The sequence below is a fragment of the Caenorhabditis remanei genome, chromosome III (assembly GCF_010183535.1).
Source record: "Caenorhabditis remanei strain PX506 chromosome III, whole genome shotgun sequence".
In the NCBI taxonomy this organism is placed as follows: Eukaryota; Metazoa; Nematoda; class Chromadorea; order Rhabditida; family Rhabditidae; genus Caenorhabditis; species Caenorhabditis remanei.
Genome location: NC_071330.1, coordinates 11,601,335 through 11,615,993, shown reverse-complemented (window position 1 = coordinate 11,615,993; position 14,659 = coordinate 11,601,335). Strand labels below are relative to the sequence as shown.

Below are 14,659 nucleotides of genomic sequence, written 5' to 3'. Positions count from 1 at the left end.
CAATAATTTATTGAAATACGGTTTTTCTTCTTACAATAAATTTTGTGAATAAAAAAAATTGGTTTTGTTTCCTCGTTTTTGATTTCGACAACTTTCCAAAAACTTTCCAAAACAGGTACAATAGTCTTTCTGTCCGGAGAGGTCCAGATTATTTGAAAAGTATGTTGTTTTTTTCGAATTCAAAAGTTAGATTTCGTTTTCAACATTAGCTCCAGCTAGTGGAGAGCTTTCAGAAAAGCTCATTGTGGTGGTCGCACCTACAGTACCCCGCTTCAAAAATACATACCGTAGTTTCGCGGTGGGACCCATCCGTTTCAATTATTCAGTTATTTTTGCAGGCAATCTCAAAGTACTCTTCCCCAACTAGACAAGAAAAAGCCTTCTTCTTATTCATTTTCAATAAATCATACTTTTCAACAAATCGTTAAAACATTTTCTTTAAATCTATAAATATCTTCTTCTGTCCTGATGGGTTTTTCTTCATTTGCAGAGACATCACATTCCAGCGTATCCCATACTTTCAGTCCGTTCAAACCACGCCTTCTCAGAAATCGTCGGAGAGATTCCAAGGCAAGTGTCAACGTCTTTCGATGATCTCGGGAAGTCAGTGTACTGAGAGATGTTGCGAATTTCACGAAGATCCGCCAGAGTTTGTGGAGAGAATTCACGGAAAACGTGCATGTTGATGGCCGATGGCTTCTGGAAGTCTCCGTCAATCTTCTCCAATTCGTACATTGATTCGGGGCTTAGCATCTTCTTGTTGAGAGTTGCATTGGTACGAGTCACTTGGGATTGAGCTGGAGCAGATGCTCTCGTCGGGAAGGAGACGTCGAGGGAGTTGATGTGGGCAATGGATTCAGAGGTGAAGGCGGTCTTGTTGATGGTCTGGAAAAATGAAGTGTATCTCGGAACGCTGTCTACTAAAAGTGTTTTAAAGGAGGTGATAACGCAAAAAAATTGTGATCGAAATTGTGATTGAGATGCACCCACATTTATCACAGCCCCGAGCTGCCCAGGTGCGTTCTCGGCCGTGTAGCTCAGCCGGTTGCGGTTTTGTACCCATGCGCGTTCGGTCATGTGTTCGGGTCCCACAGAGCAATCACTTACCGAATTTTGAGCCAACATTTTTTTTTTGAGTTCTCACCTCCTTTAAATTTCGCGCATTTCATTAGTGAACAACTCTTTGTTAACTCTCCAGGTTGTGAAGATAAAAAGCTTCAAAGTGAACCAGAAGAGCCTATGAGATTTCATCAGCTGACTTTGAAGCGTCGTATCTTGCTAGAATTCAAAGATAAAGAAAAGTGGTCAGCAGCAAAAATGTGCTTCAAAAAGTATTGAGTCTTTTTTTTGTTGACCACGTTTTGCTAGCACTTCAACTTGCAAAGATACAACGACTCAAACTTTTCCAGCCAAAGAACATCGTAAGAACGAGCTAGTAACTTTTCCCTATTTTCCCAACTAACCACATCATTTGGCGGATGAATATGAACCTTCGGCACAGCCTCTCCTCCTACAAATGGATCCTCCAAACCCTTGATATCCATCGCAGTCAACACATCTCTTGGCGCCTCCGCAGAATCAGTGATATGATCGAAATATTCAGATGGAGTGGTGAAGTTGGGATGATGGGCGTATGGATTCCCAGCCGAGCGGGTGTCGACTTCAGATGAACTTCCGAATGGAATGACTTCCGGAACGACGTAACGTTCTTGGAGAGTGATGATGGAGGACTTAAAAACTCAAAATGTAGAGGAGATAGAGAAAAGTGTTCAACTATGAAAATCTAGAGCAAAAAATTTGAAACTATTTACTAGTTGAGAGATTTTTGAGAGCCCGATAGGTGCGGAGATACAAGACCTCATAGTTGGCGCGTTGACTGCCTACGAACTCTTGCGTTCAAAGTGTTCTATCTCGCCAGCTGTTATAGCTAGAAAAAAGTTGGCGACTAAGAAAATGTACAGAATTCTATAAGCTACATTTTCATAGTTGATAACTTATTTCCATCTCTCGTAGCTTTTGAGATATCCCCTGTTAACATACCGATGGCATAACACTTTGGCAGTTGACAGCGTCATGAGATACGGTCAGCATAGTCGTGTTGTTGAACACGTTCTCGTTTCTCGGAATCGCCTGAAATAGTGATACAGTACTACGACTACCTAAGCTACAGTAATCCTTACATCGATGGACGGTGCATTCGGTGCCCAAATCCACCATTGAGACGGGTAACGTTGGCAAACGGTGTACGGATTGTACGTATCGTGTTCCATTTCTAATCGATAATGATTGAATGACAATCATCGATTGAATTTTTTAACGTTGAATTGAGGGTGAAAGAAAAAATAAACCAAGGTGTCGGGTCACGGTGGCAATTTTTATATTTTCGTAAATTTTTTTTTGTTCCACATTCGATAAGAGATTCTTGACTAGAATAATTTATTAAACCCTTCAAATAAATGCAAGAAAGTGTGAAGAAATAGTATATACAAAACCTGTTCTCGAAAAGACAGCAGTGCCATGAAAATTTACAGAAATCCCAAAAAAATTATATTCAGCTTTTATCGACAACGGTCTCCTCGTCGACACTATTCTCCACCACCAACATCACTTCCGTCTCTTTTTGATCCACGTGGCTTTGAATGAATTTTCGAATGTCGTCGATGACGGTTGGCTCTTTGAGTTTTGAGTCAAGATTGTAGTATCTGTAATGACTCATTTTAATCTGGCTCATTCGGCTAAAACTGAAAACGTTAAAACTTACACTCCATTCTTCTGAATAACCGGAAACCAATGACGTCCTCTGTAGAGTGTCAAAAGGGTCCGAGATGGAATATTGAAGACGATGGCTCTCAGCTTATTCAAATGAATCCTCTCGACGGGAACTCGTTTGTCAAACCACATCACCTGAAACGAGAAGAGAGTTTTGGTTTTAAAGAGACATCGAATGAGAGGACTTACTTTCAGATCATACTGTTGAAGAGCAGCCATCAGAATGTTGATGTCGTAGTTGCCGGTGCCGATCCAGGATCTGAAAAAGCGTATTTTAATCGTTTTCCGGCATTCTTGAGAGATTTTCATGATTTTTCTGTTTTTTCGAAAAACTTTTTTTGCTGAGGCTAACTTTTTACTGAGGCTAACGTCTTTTCTGAGGCTATTTTTTTGCTGAGCCTAACATCTTTGCTGAGGCTAACTGGTTTTTGCTGAGGAAAACGTCTTCTGAGGCTAACTTCTTGCTGGCATAAATAAAAGTAAATTGAAAATCGAGAATTCCTTCTTTTTAAAACTTAAACACCTGTTACCTATGCGGATTGAACCACTTGCTCTCATTGAAAGCATAACAAATCTCATCCATCTTCGCCGGATCGAACTCTGCTTTCTGAAGAATATTGTTGACTGTGTGGACAAGACAGTATTGCAGACGTTGCTTCTCGTGGAATAATTCGTCGTTAGGCATCTGAATTCGCTTTTAGAGTTTCAAACATTTTCAAAAGCCAGTAAGTATCAATTAGGGGACATCCTCAATCACAACCAAATTGAGAAAAAAGATTCCAGCCACCGTTTTTATAAAATACAACCATATAAATTATCAATGCATAAATGCAATAAATACTAGGAACATCACATAAAGTTGGAATGAAATTTAACATGAACTGGGAAAATAAATAGTTATTTATTCCTCATCGACGAAGAACTCGATGACGAGATTCTTGTTGGTGAGTTGGTCCTCCGTGAGACGTTTCGCCTTCTTTCCAACCTCCAAAATAGTTGGAATACAGGTCAATTTGAGTGATGGATCGACACGGAATCCGACCGCTGGATCACGCCAGCTGAAAAATGAATTCATAAATTATATTTTCCAGTTGAAGCTCTCACACTTCACGATTTCCAACGAAGACTGTGATGAAGTGAACATCAGTTTCAGAGACTGGCGGCTCCTTGATAATTTGGTCTATCACTGGCTCGGCTGAAACAAAAATTATTTTTTAATGAAATTTATTTCCTTTCTCACCAACAACACAATCCGGGCACCACGACTTTCCGGTGGTCAGAATCTTGGAACCAGTGAAGAGAGCGACGATTCGTTGTCCTTTTCCAATGGTTTCGACAGTCTGCTTGAAGCCGTCGTATCCTTGAGCAGTGTAGTGTTTCAGAGCACTCATCTAGAAAAAAGTGAAAGATTATAGAGAATTTGAGATGAAGCAAAGAAAAAACGTGATTGACAGCAAAAAGAGAGGTTAGCAGCGCTAAAATTGGAAGTCAGCAGCGTTCAAGTTTGAAGACAACACCGCAAAAATCCAGAAAGTAACCACAAAAAGCAAAGATACACAACCGGATCCAAACGGAACCAATAAAACCAACAAATAAAACAAAAATGTAAAAATCCGGTTTATCCTCATTCAAATCAAAGAAAAGCCTCTATTTAAGCAATCTCTTCAACTCTGGCTTCGTCGCCGCATACTCTTGAATCGTCATTCGAGCAGTTTCTCCGATTCCGACACGAACAGCGGTACGTGATAACCAGTGAGCACTTGCCGAGATTCCATCACAAATTCCAATCATCTTTTTCACTTTTAGAAGGGATGCACATAATAAGACGACTGTTATCAGGCTGAATGTGATGGGGACAATTGACAACAGGACTACCCATGTACTCATTTTGTCGTATGCCTGAAAATTAAAGAGATTGAAGAGAATGGGCGGAGTCAACACTTACTTCAGCACAATCAGCAGACATCTTTGGTTTTGGATTGATTTTATCCTACCAGAATTGAAGAATATCAAAAATGTGGAGATAGAAAACAGAATGATTTTTAAACGCGGAAAATCTGGAAGGGGAGAAATGAGAGGAGCCAAAAGAAATGGGGTGACACGTGGAAAATTGATTTGGGAGAATAACTTTGGGAGAGAATTGAAACCAAGAAAAATCAACAAAATTAAAATTAACAACAAGGAAAAAGCAACAATTCTGATGAGGGAACAAGACTAATCTCTCCATTCAACATGGACTTGATCGGTACGATATCGCTGAGTTATTGTCGTTTTACGGAGATCGAATTTCATTCCGGAAGCTGGAAAACAAGAAGTTGCTGACCATGTTTTCAGTATAATAACAAACCAAGCATCAACTCTCCAGCTCTCGCAATCATCGCTCCGTTATCAATACAGAAACGCTCGTCGGTGGCGAAGAGATGGGCGTTACGTTCTGCACACATTGCTGCCGCCATTTCCTTAAAAATATAAGGTTTAGGGGGTGTTTTGACTGGAAATTGAGCTTTTTCCGGTTCTAATCTATACAGAAAGTTAAAAAGTTATCAAAAAGATTATGAACAATTCGAAGTTAGGAAAAACTTGTCAAGGCCCTTCAAAAAATTAACTAATTTTTTGAAAGTTTTTCAGTCAGAATTTCTTCTAATTCTGAGTGATAGTCGAAAACTCGTCTTTTTCTAAAATCTAAAATGTGAAATTTCAACTTTGGCGCCAAGTATGGAAAAACATGTATTCGAAAGTGATATTTCCCCTTAAAACTCTAATTTTTACCATAATTCCAGTCAAATTTATCTGAAAATCGTCTTTACCTGTAATCTCAAATTGCATCCAACACCTCCAACAATCAACAATTCTCTGCTTGCCGTATGTGCCATCGCCCGTTCAGTGATCTCAATCAACATCGCAAAGACCGTTTCTTGAAGTGAAAAACACAAATCTTCCGGTGTAAACTCTCCGGATTCAATGAGTTTCGGCGCTTTCTTCTCGATAAGTGACAGAATTCCAGATAACGAGACATCCATTCCCTTCACTGTATACGGTAATTCCATTAGCTTCTTTCCGTTTTTAGCGAGTTGTTCAATGTTATATCCAGGTGATGGGGCATTCGGCAGTTTCAGAACACGAGCGAATCGATCCAAACAGTTTCCGACGGCAATATCGATAGTTTCTCCGAAGATACGGTATCGCTTGTTGGTGTACGAAATCACCTGAAGACGAATTAAGATTATGGTGAATTCTTGAATTCTGGCAAGTTTCAGAAGCTCTGGAAGGCACTGCGACCACGGTATATTCGCATCAAAAACCTAGCCATTTACCTGTGTATTTCCACCGCTAACATACAAAACAACAGGATTATCGGCACCAGTGATCAGTCGACCCATTTCGATGTGTCCAACACAATGATTCACAGGAATGATTGGTTTCTTCCATGTGAGAGAGAGTGTACGCGCGACGATGGCACCCACCTGTAATCAGAAATTGAGATTTATTTTTCCGGCAAAAGTTGAATTTTTTGAAATAAAAGTTACATTTTGAGTATTAAAGCCATGTTTTTCAACAATTTTCAGGTGGAAACCGTGAATTTGTCAGTATTTTCTCTCAACTCACTTGAAGCGGCGCACCCATTCCAGGTCCCTTTGTATACGCGATTCCATCAATTTCCTTCTCCGGATCTTCGATTTTCGCCTCTCGAATCGCCTCTCCAACCAGTCGAACGATTTGTTGTCGGTGATGTTGAGCAGTTTCAGTTGGTCGAAATCCTTCACCAGGAGGGGCGTGGAATGTGGCACGTGGATTGGAGAGGACTTCTCCATCACGGATTATTCCTACCTGGAATTGGGAAAATACGATTTTTAAAAAAAACTGTTTTTTTCAGAATTTTTCATTTTTTCTTTCACTTTCTCGTTGTTTCATCCTCTCAACTCACCCCAATTTTATTAGCGGATCCTTCAATTCCTAGAACACAAACCATCTTCTCTTTTCTTCTTTTCTATACAATTTTCTTCGATTCAATCACACTTTTCCCCCACTTTATCAGCAAATCCGTCGTGTTCTTCTCGTCGGAATACCGATTTTTATGGAATTCTTCGCGAACTTTTTCAATGAAAAATTGGCGATCCGTGTATTTCAGTTGGGTGTTCGAGTAGTGGATAAGTTGGCGATATAGTTCGAGAGATTTCAGATTTCTCATAGAGAAACGAACCAAGGATTGCGGAGTGAGCGGATCCTGAAAATTGTATTCTATTTATAGGAAATTTAAAAAAAAAACAAGTGCTTTTGTACGAAAAAAAAATCGGATTTCAAAAGAATGAATAGCCAATTTAGATCAAAATTTGGAGAGAACACTTGAAGTTTTCAGATTTGAAATCCAATTTTCAAAAAGTATCAAATAGATTTGAAAACTTCGAAAAACATCTTAAACCGCTGAAAGTTATAAACAAGATTTATGCAATGTTCCCAAACGAAAAATAATTAGTAGTAGTTCAAAGTGCAAAAAACGGGGGATTAATTTCAGCAATTTCAGCAATTGGAGGAGAGGAAATATGAGGCGATTTCACAATTTAAAGAACGATTTTGGAGGTTATGGGAGCGAAAATATAATCTTTTTAGGGAAAAATTGATTTTTTGGGAGAGAAAAATGAATGGAATACCAGTGATTGGGGGATGGGAAGGGGATGTATTGGGGAAGAAGAGAAAGGGAAATAACACAAGAAGGTTGCAGAAAAAGAAGTGCTAAAAATTAAATAGAGGCGCATTTTCGGGGACTAAAAACGAAGAAAAAAGTAGCAGAAATGTATCACAGAATATGTAGAAAAAGAGGTAATTCGGAGAGGGAAAAATGACTAATTTAATGAATTTCTACAAATAATTGGTTTAAATGTGACGGGTGGAGAGATGGATGAATTATGTGCATTTGATCTTAGTTTCAGCCGGGTGGAGGTGATGGAGAATACGGTAGTTGAGAGGAATATTGTCAGAAGTTGTCGATTCCCTCGCTGAAAAAGGGGCGGAGTTTTAGAAGGAAATAGAGGTCCACATTGAAATTTCAGATCTTTTTAACGGAAAACTGACAAATTTTCTTATGAAAGTTGTGACTTTTCAATGAAAATTAATCGAAAAGCTTGAAACGATAATTTTCGTTCAAAAAAAGACAGGATACTTAGATTTACAGCAAGAAACTAATAATCGCTAAAAAGGAAACTTACACAGGTCCAATAATTTCACTCTTCCGGCACGTATAGTAGTTGAAACTTTTGTATGCAGTGTAGAGGGCACATCCATATAATCCAATCAGAATGGGCACCATGTAGATTTTGTTGAATGTCTGGAAATGCTATGGGAGAGGGGTGAGAAATGAATGGTAGGGATGGAAGGGTCTTTATTCCAAAATTTCATCGAAAAGTGTCTAAAATTTCTGGTCGATATTCTTACCGAAGCATTCGTCAACATTGTGAGAATCACAGCGAGAACGGCGACAGTCGCAGCTAGAACGAAGAAAAGTAGTGCACGACGACGAGCGAAATTTCCGACTGTCGAGTACTTTTTGCAGTGAGGGCAGTTGGCGAGAGCATTTGTGAGAGTATTGAAGAGGAATATCTCATTGCAATGATTACATTTCACACGGCAACTTCCAGTCGGAGCTCGGATTGCGGTTCCTGGATCACGTTGACCTGCTGAAAAGATGAATTGATGGGAAGAAAGAGGGGATGCTGGAAAAAGATGGAAAACATATATGTCAAGGCCCTGCTTCAAAAAATGACCCTTTTTTCGAATTTTTTTTTTGAAAATTTGGAAAATTTTCATAGGAAATGCGAAAATGTCTGATGATTTTTCAGAATGTTTTCTAACTCTGAATGATAGTCGAAAATTTGACTTCTCGCGAAAAAAAATTTGAAAAAATTTGAATTTTGGCATGCTCGAAAAATCTTCTGCTCCTAAACCGTACCCAAAGTGATAACCCGACGACAATTATTCCGTGGACACGCGATTCTCGTCGACGACGCCTTGCAAATCAGAAGGCAATTGCACGGACATCTCACGTATTTTTTGCCTGGTGGAGCCGGACGAATCGGTGTCGCCTCGTCGCAACTGTGGCATTTGACAACGTGTTGCTGATTGCGTCCTTCCAGTGACACTGGCACGTCACATACACGACAAAGGACTGTCGCTCCTGAAAATGAATAGTTTTAGATCTGATTTTTCTCGATTTTCTGAGCACAATCCTTTACCATTGGGCCTCTGCGCTCTCTGTGCCGACTCGGTACCATCTCCGTATTCAGTAATATATTCTGGTTCATTATCTCTATCCATATCCTCCGAATACATTCCAATACCCTCATCGAGAAGTGGTTGCGTCTCTTGATTCCCCACATGATCCTCTGGTGGAACGTCCATGTCTGGAATTACACTTTTTGAGGAAAATTTCGAGGAAAAAAGAAAACTGAAGATTTTAAAAATTATATTGAAGGCGCCAAGTGTATTCTGAATAAAAGGTAGACAAAAAGTGTGAAAATGTTTATGAACTGGTCATATTTCTGCTCTAAAAGAAGGAGAAGGACGACTCTCTCAAATGATGACTGAGACGAGAGAGTATGAGGGCACAGAGACGCAGATAGTGAAAGGAGAAGACGAACACAATAGTGACACTGGTGATCCATTCACTCTCTCTTTTCCTCTCACATGTTTGAAGAAGGAAAAACGAGGGCACACGGGAGGAGATTAATCTATTAAAATTTGGAGGATTTACTAGTTAAAATGGAGATTGAATATCTTAGAAATTGTAAGGGAGTTGTTAGGGATTAGAGCTTTAGATCCGACACTTTTTGATGCAATGATTTAGTGTAAAAACCACTAAAATGAAGGTTGAACTGAAGAATGAGTTTGAGAGGTTCGGAAAAAAACAGGAGGAGAAGATAGCTTCTCTAACGTTTCAGATTTTATTCACTAAGGAAGTGACAAAAAGCTTTTAGTACTAAACTTCTGGAATTGGAAAATCATTTCGCGACTGAATTAGGAAAAAAATCCATAGACTCGGACCACTTGTACCAAAATTATGAATATTCACCCAAAACTGCAAAAACTACGATAAAATCGAACAGAGTTTCCCAAAAACTGTACACATGCATCTGTTTTTGTTTGATCAGTGAAAGGGATTTCATTGTTGTTACAGATGTATGTGCGTTCTGGTTCTGTCTGTTCTAAATCGGAGGATGGTCATTTTATTTATTTTAATTTTTAAAGTGAACCTTCTTGAAATCGACTGCAATTTTCAGCAGCTGCCGATCATACTGATGCAGCTCTTTACCAGTTTTTCTTGATTATTATGCTGGTTTGAAGATTTGTTTTTCTTATTGAAACATCTGCTTGGGAAATCACTATTATTGTTAGTCTGCAGTACCGTTATAATTGAGAAGATACAGTAGTTTCCTAGTTTTTACAAGTTCTCTTCGAATAATTGCGAAATTTTGCCAAGCATCAAGTGATCGCAATCGGGTAAAAATGTATTGATCGCTTCTTGTTTTGTTCGATATATTGTTTATTTTCTATTCATTGCAGCAGCTTTTTGGTGCGAAAATATAGAAAAAGTAAGAGGGCAATCAATAGTTAGTCATCGCTTTTCTCGTTTCGTTTGCTTCTCACTTTCTCTGTGCTGAATGGTATGGTGGGAAGAAAAGAAATGAAGGGGGAACTGTTTTCGGAGCGAACATTTCGAAAGCAACACATTTTTAAATGAAAAACAAATTCTTAATATTCTTTTTTCTCAATAAAGATAACTTTTCATGAAAGTTGAGAAATTACCGAAAGGAAAAATGAGTAAACATGACGACAAAGTGGTGAAAGTGTACACAATATGAACGGGGAGGTCGTCAACGATGTGGGGTCTTGATTGGAAAATAGGTAGAGAATACCGAGGCAATTCGTGTTATTGGATCGGAAATGCAGGATTCTTCTCCGATTTTTATACACGAAAAGCATGGAAAAAGTAGAAAAACTCGTCCTCTTCATGATCCGTATGTTTTTCTAGTTTTTCCGGGTTTCAGTAGCTCCATTTTAAAGGACAGGCAGGCAACAAAACCACAAAAAGTTGAAGTTACGGTTAAAAATGCGCAAATTTTTTTAGGATCTATCCCTTTTAGCTAAATGGCTGCATAATTCTGATCGGAAAAGACAATTCTTCAATTGCTTATATCCAATGTATCATAATCAAATCTACTAGCAAAAACTGTCTAAACTTGGTAAATTAGACACTCCGAAAGCGAATGAAATGCGACAAAATCACAAAAAGATGGGGGGAGACTAAACTTATGAGCCGGATAAAACTAATTTTGAGAATTTAAAAGCTGCAACAATCTCAGAAGTGACTGGAAGAAGCAGAAACAACAAAAACATTATTACAACTCAAAAACATTCACTTCTGGTTTTTGGCGCCAAACTCGTCCGCCTGACTCTCACATCTGCCCAAAAATACAAAAATTTCGATGAAAATCTAACGTTTTCAATCAAAAATCAATAAAATCACTATACTTTCAACTTCTGGAACAATGCCTTCGCCTATTAGCGTTATCATTCGCTGTATTAGCCAAGTTTTCTACGAATCTTGCGGCGCCTTATCGGACAATTTCGATAGCGACAAGATTCAATGTTGATTTTGACGTTTTTGGAAAATCTAAAGTATATAAAGATAATATAACTCAAGATGGTCATATTTTGAATGCAATGTAAAAAAATGAAAAAGAAAAATAGGGGAAATAAAGAAAATCAATGAGGAACGAGAAGAAATAAACAATTGAGAAATAGCGGGTTGAGTACTGTCTGCAAATATCTGTCGGTGCATTGGATGCATTTGCGCGTACGTTTCGGTGTAAACACCGCCGAAATTGCGGACCTATTTTTCTGTACTTTTTCTATTTTCCCGTTTTCCGCTGGGCTTATCTGAGGGACTCAAAATATTTTTCAAACTTTTTAACTTAAATAAATTAAAAAGTCGATATTTCGAACAATATAAGCACCTTCCTGCTATTCTACATGCTCATTAACCCCCTCTAATTGCGTCATTTCCATATTTGCAGGTAACAATCCGAATTTGGGCCACAACATGCAGATTTTCAGCCTTCTCAGCCGTAATGTCGGCGCATTTAGTAAGTTTTTCATTTATATATCCTTATCTGATTCTTTGTTTCAGAGACCGTCTCTCATTGCGAGCAAAAGATGCAGCAAGTGGCCATGATTCAGGCTCGTCACTTGGCGGTTCCCGGTGGAAAGGCCGTCTTCAAGAGAGATAAACCTCATTTGAACGTCGGAACCATTGGGCATGTTGATCACGGAAAAACCACATTGACTTCAGCTATCACAAAGGGTTGGTTGTAATTTTTTAAAGGTTTTCCTAATAATTATCTCATTTTAAGTTCTTGCCACCTCAAAAGGAGCCAAGTACCGTAAGTACGAGGATATCGACAATGCTCCAGAAGAGAAGGCTCGTGGTATCACAATCAACGCATTCCATTTGGAATACGAGACCGCAAAACGCCATTATGCTCACATTGATTGCCCCGGACACGCTGACTACATCAAGAACATGATCACAGGAGCCGCACAAATGGAGGGAGCTATCCTCGTAGTTGCCGCTACCGATGGACCAATGCCACAGACCAAGGAGCATTTGTTGTTGGCCAGACAAGTTGGAGTCCCACTTGAGAACATTGTTGTGTTCATGAACAAAGTCGACGAGGTCCCAGACGCAGAGACCCGTGAACTTGTCGAAATGGACATCCGTGAGCAGTTGAACGAATTCGGATATCCAGGAGACACTTGCCCAGTTATCTTTGGATCTGCCCTCTGTGCTCTTGAGGGAAAGCAGCCAGAAATTGGAGAGGAAGCTGTCAAGCAACTCCTTGACGTTCTCGACAACAAGTTCGTGATTCCAGAGAGAAAAGTGAACGAGGAGCCAATGTTCGCCGCTGAGCACGTCTACTCCATTGTTGGACGTGGAACAGTTATCACGGGAAAGTTGGAGAGAGGAATTTTGAAGCGTGGTGACAAGATCGAGATTGTTGGAGGAACCAAGGATGGAACCACCGTCAAATCCACAATTTCCGGATTGGAATCATTCCGTAAGACGGTCGACCAGGCCGAGCCAGGAGATCAATTGGGAGTTTTGCTGAGAGGACTCGGACCAAAGGATGTTCGTAGAGGATGTGTTCTCCTTCCACAAGGACACAAGCACAAGGTCACCGACAAGGTGAAAGCCCAACTTTATGTGTTGAAGGAGAGCGAAGGAGGTGCCAAAACTCCAATCGCCAACTACTTCAGTGAGCACGTCTTCTCACTCACCTGGGACAGTGGAGCAAGCGTCCGAATCATTGGAAAAGACTTCGTCATGCCAGGAGAATCAGCTGAGTACGTTTAAATTTGATTTCAAGATTCAGAATCCATATTCTTCGTATTCACAACGATTTTGATCCTGAAATTGTTTTTTTCGCCAAATTGTAGCCAGAAATCTAAATTTTCTTTTTTTCAGAGTCGAACTCTCCCTCAATTCTCAAATGTTCATCGAGCCACAACAGAGATTCACCATCCGTAAAGGAGCCAAGACCATCGGAACCGGAGTCTTCACCGACGTTCTCCCACCACTCTCCGCAGAAGAAAAGGATCCAAAGTCGAAGAAGAAGTTGATGAAGGCCGAGATGGAACGATTAGGATTCAACCCATACGGAGAATTGGCCGAGAAGAGACTGAAGCCAGACTTCTCCAACTCTCCAAAGGACAATCCAGCTGCCAAGGCCTTCGAAGGACAACCATAAGTTTCTTCCATATTGATATCTCTTAAAATATCTTATTATCTGGACATTTTAAGCTTTCATGATCTTTATATAGTGTAGTTTATTTGTTTTGTTCATGTTTTTGTTAATCTTATTGTTTTTCTCTTCTTTTAGTTCTCATTAGAATCATCGACTCTTCTTATAAAATATTGAAAATGTAAGCGCTGTTTCATTGTAATTTAATCTTAATAATCTATTCTTCATTTTCAGATAATTACAGATTCGAAATCAGTTTTATCGGCTATCACCGACTTTTGCTAAAGAGTTTGTACCTTCTTTATCACAAGTCTAATTAGAAAATTGTTATTACACTCCGCAAAATGAATGTTTATGCGAAAGGAGAGGAGGTGTGACTCTGAGCAACTCGGTAAAGATTTACAACCGCCAGATGCTGATTCGGGTTGAGTCGGTAAAGACTAACGGCTTCTTTTGAAGATGTATCAAGTTTCTCGAAAAGGCGAGCAATGTGCCTGCTCCTATAAGAGATGTGTTCATAGTACAAATGGTGACTGAAACAATAAGCGTACTCAATCAATGCAGCTCTGAAACTGGGCTTGTTCTGACAAGATAGACTTCGAGTTGCAAAAAATGTTAAAATTTTTCAGAATCCACTCAAAATTAGCTATTGATTGCTCGAAAAGAGATGGGATTTCAATTCTTTTTTCCCAAGATCCTCTGCTTTTTTTTCGAGAAAAATGAATAAAATTAGTCATCACATGTAGTATGTTCTTTTGCTTCGTATCACGGAGGCGCAAGTCCCACCCACTTTCTGAGAAGGGACCGCGCATCGTATCGGAGAAAACGTTCATTCTTTCTAGTCCCGTCGTACTGGAGGGTGGTTTGATATGTTCTTTCTGGTCAGATTTTTCTAGATTTTCAAGAATATCGGGACAATCGAGCCATGATTTGAATTCCTAGCTTTGAGTTTTTCTTAGAACATTCAGAATCTGAAAACAAAATGATGAGAGGCTGAAATCTCAAACAGATATTGAAATTCCTAACAATTTCTGCTGAAAGAGCTCCGCCCCCTTTTCTATGAATCTCTCTCTCCTTGTTATCGAGAAAAACGAAAA

The 14,659-nt window shown here is 39.4% G+C and overlaps 8 protein-coding genes across 8 annotated transcripts; 1 reads left to right on the top strand and 7 right to left on the bottom strand.

The window, feature by feature from the left end:
- Positions 1 to 495: 495 nt before the first annotated feature.
- On the bottom strand, positions 496 to 2,270 carry GCK72_010845 (uncharacterized protein; the record flags this gene model as incomplete). Its single annotated transcript, XM_003111577.2, has 4 exons — positions 496 to 885; positions 1,464 to 1,730; positions 2,041 to 2,130; positions 2,181 to 2,270. 4 exons carry the CDS (start codon positions 2,268 to 2,270, stop codon positions 496 to 498), a joined length of 837 nt encoding a protein of 278 aa, XP_003111625.2.
- Positions 2,271 to 2,551: 281 nt separating this feature from the next.
- On the bottom strand, positions 2,552 to 3,454 carry GCK72_010844 (uncharacterized protein; the record flags this gene model as incomplete). The annotated part of the gene is made up of 4 exons (XM_003111610.2): positions 2,552 to 2,702; positions 2,762 to 2,904; positions 2,959 to 3,028; positions 3,300 to 3,454. The coding sequence occupies 4 exons, from the start codon at positions 3,452 to 3,454 to the stop codon at positions 2,552 to 2,554; spliced, it is 519 nt and encodes a 172-aa protein (XP_003111658.2).
- Positions 3,455 to 3,670: 216 nt separating this feature from the next.
- Positions 3,671 to 4,160, bottom strand: GCK72_010843 (uncharacterized protein; the record flags this gene model as incomplete). Its single annotated transcript, XM_003111533.2, has 3 exons — positions 3,671 to 3,827; positions 3,874 to 3,964; positions 4,010 to 4,160. The coding sequence occupies 3 exons, from the start codon at positions 4,158 to 4,160 to the stop codon at positions 3,671 to 3,673; spliced, it is 399 nt and encodes a 132-aa protein (XP_003111581.2).
- A 256-nt stretch (positions 4,161 to 4,416) lies between these two features.
- On the bottom strand, positions 4,417 to 4,735 carry GCK72_010842 (uncharacterized protein; the record flags this gene model as incomplete). Its single annotated transcript, XM_003111687.2, has 2 exons — positions 4,417 to 4,668; positions 4,715 to 4,735. 2 exons carry the CDS (start codon positions 4,733 to 4,735, stop codon positions 4,417 to 4,419), a joined length of 273 nt encoding a protein of 90 aa, XP_003111735.1.
- A 248-nt stretch (positions 4,736 to 4,983) lies between these two features.
- On the bottom strand, positions 4,984 to 6,739 carry GCK72_010841 (uncharacterized protein; the record flags this gene model as incomplete). Its single annotated transcript, XM_003111619.2, has 6 exons — positions 4,984 to 5,069; positions 5,117 to 5,228; positions 5,577 to 5,975; positions 6,084 to 6,233; positions 6,376 to 6,597; positions 6,695 to 6,739. The coding sequence occupies 6 exons, from the start codon at positions 6,737 to 6,739 to the stop codon at positions 4,984 to 4,986; spliced, it is 1,014 nt and encodes a 337-aa protein (XP_003111667.2).
- A 1,002-nt stretch (positions 6,740 to 7,741) lies between these two features.
- On the bottom strand, positions 7,742 to 9,162 carry GCK72_010840 (uncharacterized protein; the record flags this gene model as incomplete). Its single annotated transcript, XM_003111571.2, has 5 exons — positions 7,742 to 7,763; positions 7,974 to 8,092; positions 8,200 to 8,441; positions 8,714 to 8,938; positions 8,997 to 9,162. The coding sequence occupies 5 exons, from the start codon at positions 9,160 to 9,162 to the stop codon at positions 7,742 to 7,744; spliced, it is 774 nt and encodes a 257-aa protein (XP_003111619.1).
- A 2,701-nt stretch (positions 9,163 to 11,863) lies between these two features.
- On the top strand, positions 11,864 to 13,568 carry GCK72_010839 (uncharacterized protein; the record flags this gene model as incomplete). The annotated part of the gene is made up of 4 exons (XM_003111769.2): positions 11,864 to 11,906; positions 11,951 to 12,124; positions 12,174 to 13,164; positions 13,286 to 13,568. The coding sequence occupies 4 exons, from the start codon at positions 11,864 to 11,866 to the stop codon at positions 13,566 to 13,568; spliced, it is 1,491 nt and encodes a 496-aa protein (XP_003111817.1).
- Positions 13,307 to 13,579, bottom strand: GCK72_010838 (uncharacterized protein; the record flags this gene model as incomplete). Its single annotated transcript, XM_053728063.1, has 1 exon — positions 13,307 to 13,579. The coding sequence occupies one exon, from the start codon at positions 13,577 to 13,579 to the stop codon at positions 13,307 to 13,309; it is 273 nt and encodes a 90-aa protein (XP_053587640.1).
- Positions 13,580 to 14,659: the final 1,080 nt, after the last annotated feature.